Source organism: Bombina bombina, chromosome 1 (assembly GCF_027579735.1).
Source record: "Bombina bombina isolate aBomBom1 chromosome 1, aBomBom1.pri, whole genome shotgun sequence".
Classification (NCBI taxonomy): domain Eukaryota; kingdom Metazoa; phylum Chordata; class Amphibia; order Anura; family Bombinatoridae; genus Bombina; species Bombina bombina.
Window position 1 is genome coordinate 1007952280 of NC_069499.1, and position 8391 is coordinate 1007960670.

Below are 8391 nucleotides of genomic sequence, written 5' to 3' on the forward strand. Positions count from 1 at the left end.
CCAGAAGTGTAAGCCGAGCACTCGCTAGAGCTCAGTCCTGACAGTAGCCACAGAGGTATGTAGATAAGATAAGAGAGATATGAGCACTATCTGTTTGTTTCATCTGCCAGCCCCGGCCGGGTGCTGCAGCAGTGACACCTGCAGATAAGTCACCAGCTGCTGGGGGATGCAAGTGCACCTGACTAATGAGTTGCAGACTAGTACATTACAAAGTATTTGGAGTCTAGTAAAGAGACCAAACCATCATGCAGAGTAGACAATAAAGAGAGTTTCTCTTGTAAGGTGTATCCAGTCCACGGATCATCCATTACTTGTGGGATATTCTCATTCCCAACAGGAAGTTGCAAGAGGACACCCACAGCAGAGCTGTTATATAGCTCCTCCCCTAACTGCCATATCCAGTCATTCTCTTGCAACTCTCAACACGCATGGAGGTAGTAAGACAGAGTGGTGAAATATAGTTAGTTTTTTATCTTCAATCAAAAAGTTTGTTATTTTTAAATGGTACCGGAGTTGTACTATTTTATCCCAGGCAGTAAATAGAAGAAGAATCTGCCAGAGTTTTCTATGATCTTAGCAGGTTGTAACTAAGATCCATTGCTGTTCTCACATATGTCTGAGGAGAGAGGTAACTTCAGCGGGAGAATGGCATGCAGGTTACTCTGCTATGAGGTATGTGCAGTTACAATTTTTTCTAGAAATGGAAAATGCTAGAAAATGCTGCTGATACCGGATTAATGTAAGTTAAGCCTGAATACAGTGATTTAATAGCGACTGGTATCATGCTTACTCTCAGGGGTAATACCCTTATAAAATTGCAATATAAAACGTTTGCTGGCATGTTTAATCGTTTTTATATATGCTTTGGTGATAAAACTTTATTGGGGCCTAGTTTTTTCCACATGGTTGGCTTAAATTTTGCCTAGAAACAGTTTCCTGAGGCTTTCCACTGTTGTAGTTTAAAAGTTACAGTTGTTGCAGTTAAAATTACAAACTGTGACATCCAGCTTCCTTCAGGAGTCCCCTGTATGCTATAGGACATCTCTAAAGGGCTCAAAGGCTTTCCAAAGTCGTTTATTGGGGAAGGTAGGGCCACAGCAGGCTGTGGCAGTTTGTTGTGTCTGTTAAAAAAACGTCTATATCGTTTTTTTAATCCGTTTTTTGAATTAAGGGGTTAATCATCCATTTGCAAGTGGGTGCAATGCTCTGTTAACTTATTACATACACTGTAAAAATTTCGTTTGATTTACTGCCTTTTTTCACTGTTTTTCAAATTTTTACAAAATTTGTTTCTCTTAAAGGCACAGTACCGTTTTTTATATTTGCTTGTTAACTTGATTTAACGTGTTTTCCAAGCTTGCTAGTCTCATTGCTAGTCTGTACAAACATGTCTGACATAGAGGAAACTCCTTGTTCATTATGTTTAAAAGCCATGGTGGAACCCCCTCTTAGAATGTGTATCAAATGTACTGATTTCACTTTAAGCAATAAAGATCATATTCTGTCTTTAAAAAAATGTATCACCAGAGGAATCTAACGAGGGGGAAGTTATGCCGACTAACTTTCCCCACGTGTCAGATCCTTTGACTCCCGCTCAAGGGACTCACGCTCAAATGGCGCCAAGTACATCTAGGGCGCCCATAGCAATTACTTTACAAGACATGGCGGCAGTCATGGATAATACACTGTCAGCGGTATTAGCCAGACTACCTGAATTTAGAGGTAAGCGAGAAAGCTCTGGGGTTAGACGAAATGCAGAGCATACTGACGCTTTAAGAACCATGTCTGATACTGCCTCACAATATGCAGAAGCTGAGGAAGGAGAGCTTCAGTCTGTGGGTGATGTTTCGGACTCAGGAAAGATGATGCAACCTGATTCTGATATTTCTACATTTAAATTTAAGCTTGAACACCTCCACGTGTTTATCAGGGAGGTTTTAGCTGCTCTGAATGACTGTGATACAATTGCAGTGCCAGAGAAATTGTTTAGACTGGATAAATACTATGCAGTGCCGGTGTGTACTGATGTTTTTCCAATACCTAAAAGGTTTACAGAAATTATTAATAAGGAATGGAATAGACCAGGTGTGACGTTCTCTTCCCCTCCTATTTTTAGAAAAATGTTTCCAATAGACTCCACCACACGGTACTTATGACAGACAGTTCCTAAGGTGGAGGGAGCAGTTTCTACTCTAGCAAAACGTACTACTATCCCTGTCGAGGACAGTTGTGCTTTTTTAGATCCAATGGAAAAAAAATTAGGTTACCTTAAGAAAATGTTTATTCAATAAGGTTTTATCCTACAGCCCCTTGCATGCATTGCTCCTGTCACTGCTGCTGCGGCGTTCTGGTTTGAGTCTCTGGAAGAGGCTTTACAGGTAGCGACTCCATTGGATGACATACTTGGCAAGCTTAGAGCACTTAAGCTACCCAATTCTTTTGTTTCTGATGCCATTGTTCATTTGACTAAACTAACGGCTAAGAATTCTGGTTTTGCTATACAGGCACGCAGGGCGCTATGGCTTAAATCATGGTCAGCTGACATGACTTCAAAATCTAAGCTGCTTAACATTCCCTTCAAGGGGCAGACCCTATTCGGGCCTGGTTTGAAGGAGATTATTGCTGATATCACTGGAGGAAAAGGTCATGCCCTTCCTCAGGACAGGTCCAAATCAAGGGCCAAACAGTCTAATTTTCGTGCCTTTCGAAACTTCAAGGCAAGTGCGGCATCAACTTCCTCTAATGCAAACAAGAGGGAACTTTTGCTCAGTCCAAGACGGTATGGAGACCAAACCAGACCTGGGACAAAGGTAAGCAGGCCAAAAAGCCTGCTGCTGCCTCTAAGACAGCATGAAGGAACGGCCCCCTATCCGGTAACGGATCTAGTAGGGGCAGACTTTCGCTCTTCGCCCAGGCGTGGGCAAGAGATGTCCAGGATCCCTAGGTGTTGGAAATTATATCCCAGGGATATCTTCTGGACTTCAAAGCTTCCCCCCCAAAAGGGAGATTTCACCTTTCACAATTATCTGTAAACCAGATAAAGAGAGAGGCATTCTTACAATGTGTACGAGACCTCCTAGTTATGGGAGTGATCCATCCAGTTCCAAAGGAGGAACAGGGACAGGGTTTTTACTCAAATCTGTTTGTGGTTCCCAAAAAAAGAGGGAACCTTCAGACCAATTTTGGATCTAAAGATCTTAAACAAATTCCTCAGCGTTCCATCATTCAAGATGGAAACTATTCGTACCATCCTACCTATGATCCAGGAGGGTCAATATATGACTACAGTGGATTTAAAGGATGCTTATCTTCACATTCCGATAACAAAAATCATCATTGGTTTCTCAGGTTTGCCTTTCTAGACAGGCATTACCAGTTTATATCTCTTCCCTTTGGATTAGCTACAGCCCCAAGAATCCTTACAAAGGTTCTACGGTCGCCTCTGGCGGTCCTAAGGCCGTGGGGCATAGCAGTGGCCCCTTATTTAGACGACATCCTGATACAGGCGTCAAACTTCCAAATTGCCAAGTCTCATACGGACGTAGTACTGGCATTTCTGAGATCGCATGGGTGGAAAGTGAACGAGGAAAAGAGTTCTCTATCCCCACTCACAAGAGTTTTCTTCCTAGGGACTCTGATAGATTCTGTAGAAATTAAAATTTACCTGACGGAGTCCAGGTTATCAAAGCTTCTAAATTCCTGCTGTGTTCTTCATTCCATTCCGCGCCCTTCGGTGGCTCAGTGCATGGAAGTAATCGGCTTAATGGTAGCGGCAATGGACATAGTGCCGTTTGCACGCCTACATCTCAGACCGCTGCAACTATGCATGCTCAGTCAGTGGAACGGGGATTACACAGATTTGTCCTCTCTACTAAATCTGGATCAAGAGACCAGGGATTTTCTTCTCTGGTGGCTATCTCGGGTCCATCTGTCCAAAGGTATGACCTTTCGCAGGCCAGATTGGACAATTGTAACGACAGATGCCAGCCTTCTAGGTTGGGGTGCAGTCTGGAACTCCCTGAAGGCTCAGGGATCGTGGACTCAGGAGGAGACACTCCTTCCAATAAATATTCTGGAAGAGCGATATTCAATGCTCTTCAGGCTTGGCCTCAGTTAGCAACTCTGAGGTACATCAGATTTCAGTCGGACAACATCACGACTGTGGCTTACATCAACCATCAAGGGGGAACAAGAAGTTCCCTAGCGATGTTAGAAGTCTCCAAGATAATTCGCTGGGCAGAGACTCACTCTTTCCACCTATCAGCTATCCATATCCCAGGTGTAGAGAACTGGGAGGCGGATTTTTTAAGTTGTCAGACTTTTCATCCGGGAGAGTGGGAACTCCATCCGGAGGTGTTTGCACAATTGATTCATCGTTGGGGCAAACCAGAACTGGATCTCATGGCGTCTCGTTAGAACACCAAGCTTCCTTGTTACGGATCCAGGTCCAGGGATCCCAAGGTGACGCTAATAGATGCTCTAGCAGCGCCCTGGTCTTTCAACCTGGCTTATGTGTTTCCACCGTTTCCTCTGATCCCTCGACTGATTGCCAAGGTCAAGCAGGAGAGAGCATCAGTGATTTTGATAGCGCCTGCATGGCCACGCAGGACCTGGTATGCAGATCTGGTGGACATGTCATCCTTTCCACCATGGACTCTGCCTCTGAGACAGGACCTTCTACTTTAGGGTCCTTTCAACCATCCAAATCTAATTTCTCTGAGACTGACTGCCTGGAGATTGAACGCTTGATTTTATCAAAGCGTGGCTTCTCCGAGTCAGTCATTGATACCTTAATACAGGCACGAAAGCCTGTCACCAGGAAAATATACCATAAAATATGGCGTACATATCTTTATTGGTGTGAATCCAAGGGTTAGGATTCCCAGGATATTATCTTTTCTCCAAGATGGTTTGGAAAAAGGATTGTCAGCTAGTTCCTTAAAAGGACAGATTTCTGCTCTGTCTATTCTTTTGCACAAGCGTCTGACAGATGTTCCAGACGTTCAGGCATTTTGTCAGGCTTTGGTTAGAATCAAGCCTGTGTTTAAACCTGTTGCTCCCCCATGGAGCTTAAATTTGGTTCTTAAGGTTCTTCAAGGAGTTCCGTTTGAACCTCTTCATTCCATAGATATCAAACTTTTATCTTGGAAAGTTCTGTTTTTGGTAGCTATTTCCTCAGCTCGTAGAGTCTCAGAGTTATCTGCTTTACAATGTGATTCTCCTTATCTGATCTTCCATACGGATAAGGTAGTCCTGCGTAAAAAACCTGGGTTTTTACCTAAGGTGGTATCTAACAAGAATATCAATCAAGAGATTGTTGTTCCATCCTTGTGTCCTAATCCTTCTTCAAAGAAGGAACGTCTATTACACAATCTGGACGTGGTTCATGCTTTAAAGTTTTACTTACAAGCTACTAAAGATTTTTGTCAAACATCTGCTTTGTTGTTGTCTACTCTGGACAGAGGAGAGGTCAAAAGGCTTCGGCAACCTCTCTTTCTTTTTGGCTAAGAAGCATAATCCGCTTAGCCTATGAGACTGCTGGCCAGCAGCCTCCTGAAAGGATTACAGCTCATTGTACTAGAGCTGTGGCTTCCATTTGGGCCTTTAAAAATGAGGCTTCTGTTGAACAGATTTGCAAGGCGGCGACTTGGTCTTCGCTTCATACTTTTTCAAAATTCTACAAATTTGATACTTTTGCTTCTTCGGGGGCTATTTTTGGGAGAGAGGTTTTACAGGCAGTGGTACCTTCCGTTTAAGTACCTGCCTTGTCCCTCCCTTCATCCGTGTACTTTAGCTTTGGTATTGGTATCCCACAAGTAATGGATGATCCGTGGACTGGATACACCTTACAAGAGAAAACACAATTTATGCTTACCTGATAAATTTATTTCTCTTGTGGTGTATCCAGTCCACGGCCCGCCCTGTCATTTTAAGGCAGGTCATTTTTTCATTTAAACTACAGTCACCACTGAACCCTATGGTTTCTCTTTTCTCTGCGTGTTTTCGGTCGAATGACTAGATATGGCAGTTAGGGGAGGAGCTATATAACAGCTCTGCTGTGGGTGTCCTCTTGCAACTTCCTGTTGGGAATGAGAATATCCCACAAGTAATGGATGATCCGTGGACTGGATACACCACAAGAGAAATACATTTATCAGGTAAGCATAAATTGTGTTTTTTGCCCGACGGTGGAAAATTATGGCTGCCCTTCTGTGCCCTAATAACATTGGCAATGTCACAAATATTCCAGTAAACCACAGGAGACAGACCGACAAATGTGTGTGTGTTCTACAGAGGCATTAATTACATTAGCTTACACAATGCGCTAAAGCATGAAATGTTAGATGTTTAGATACAAGAACTATTTCTCTGTCTATCCCTATCTACCTATAATGTGCATCTTAATCCTTGTATGTAGCACAGTTCATTTAGACAAAATTTATTTATTTTATGTTGACAAAGTATACACATATATATATATATATATATATATATATATATATATATATATATATATATATATATATATATACACTTATACACTGTGTGTGTATATATATTTACATATATACACTGTGTGTGTGTGTATGTATGTGTGTATATATATATATATATATATATATACACACACACACTATAAATGTGTGTGTGTGGGGAGGGGTTATGTGTGTGAGTGAGGCAGAATGGCAGCTCTGCATTGTTATCCCTTTATATAGGCTACTGGGAAAGGCTGTGTTTTTTGTGATGTTGGGGTGGAGAGAGAAATTGCATGGGGAGGGCAAGAAACTGTTGGCCCAGGGTCCAATCAGTATTAAAGACTGCCCTGCTCCTAGGTTTAGCTTTCAACTAAGAATACCAAGAGAACAAAGCAAAATTGGTGATAAAAGTAAATTGGAAAGTTGTTTAAAATTACATGTCCTATTTGAATCATGAAAGTTTTTGGACTTGACTTGCTTTTAAGCTTTCTTGGCTCTGAGAAGAGCATACAATTTTAAACGATTTGAATTTACTTCTGTTAGGAAATGTGTTAAAAAAAACAATTCTAGGTAGTCTCAGGAACAGCAATGCATTACAATGAGCTAGCTGGTCAGTGGTGGCTACACACATATGCTCACCAGATTTATTTAGCTGTCTCCCAGTAGTGCATGGTTTCTCTGGAGCTGACATGTTTAAGCATTTTGCAGGGTTTAAACACATAATGATTTGCAGGAAATAGGGCAATAATAACACACTCTTAACACATTAGAGTGTATTCTTTTTACACTTTTATGTCCCTTTAATAGTGTTACATTTGTTCTTGGATATGATATTAAGCAATAAGCATTAATTTTTTGTCTGACAAGTCCAAAATACAAACTTGTTTTTTGTTGTGTTATGCTTATTATTTCTTTAACCTGCCATAATTAATGTTGCTTTTTTCTTTATTTCTAGATAAAGACTATTTCTTAATCGTCATTCAGCAGCCAACAGAATGAATCCTTTCTGGCCAATAAAGTTGTATTTTTATGTTAAATTTAATTTGCCATGGTCTCTTCCTTTATTTTAAAGAGGGGAAATTGACAAGCTGCAGCCTTGGACTATATTTGCCTACCTATAACCCATAAAATGATGTTTACAACGCTCATCGTTAAACATGTTGTAATGAAGTACATTTGGTGATGTATAAGCAGCAAATGGATGTAGACAAGCTGTCGTGTTCTGCATGTCCTAACAGAATATTACTCACACAAGCTAAACCCCTTATTAATATGGATAGAAGCTAAAATAAAAGTATTATGTTCTGCTCTGTATTTATGTTCTCTTCAAACTCCTTTGAACAATAAATCCATTTTACAAATTGTGGTTTGAATGGTCATTTTTGTCCTACTATTCAAAGGAGAAACTAAAGATAAAGAGGAAAATGTATGATTAAAGCAATGGACCTACCAATAAGTATTGTTCTAACATTTTCAAGATACAATATATGTCCCTGTATGATCTTATGCATCTCTCTTCAGTATATCAATATTATGACCAACTAGATGCGTTTCTTAATTGCGCTAGTAGAGACATAAACATGTTCACACTTCGTTATGGCATATAATTTCCAGCCTGTCTGGAGTTTAAAGAAAAAGCATACTTTCTCTTGTAAGATGTTTCGAGTCCACGGATTCATCCTTTCTTGTGGGATATTTTCCTTCCCAACAGGAAGTGGTAAAGAGAGCACCCACAGCAGAGCTGTCTATATAGCTCCCCCCTTAGCTCCACCCACCAGTCATTCTCTTTGCCTACTCTAAGAAACTAGGAAAGGCATAGCAAGTGTGGTGACAAAAATGTTAGTTTCTCTTGTAAGGTGTATCCAGTCCACGGATCATCCATTACTTGTGGGATATTCTCCTTCCCAACAGGAAG

The 8391-nt window shown here is 41.0% G+C and overlaps 1 protein-coding gene across 2 annotated transcripts in view; it reads left to right on the top strand.

The window, feature by feature from the left end:
• DYNLRB1 (dynein light chain roadblock-type 1) overlaps positions 1-7837 on the top strand; it is a 51781-nt gene extending 43944 nt beyond the window's left edge. For both annotated transcript variants that reach the window (XR_008402439.1, XM_053713141.1), the window contains one exon: positions 7432-7837. Coding sequence is in view for 1 of the 2 variants with exons in the window: in XM_053713141.1 (XP_053569116.1) it covers positions 7432-7475 (44 nt within the window). In the remaining variant the exon portion in view is untranslated. The remainder of the gene's footprint in view (positions 1-7431) is intronic.
• The last annotated feature ends 554 nt before the right edge of the window (positions 7838-8391 follow it).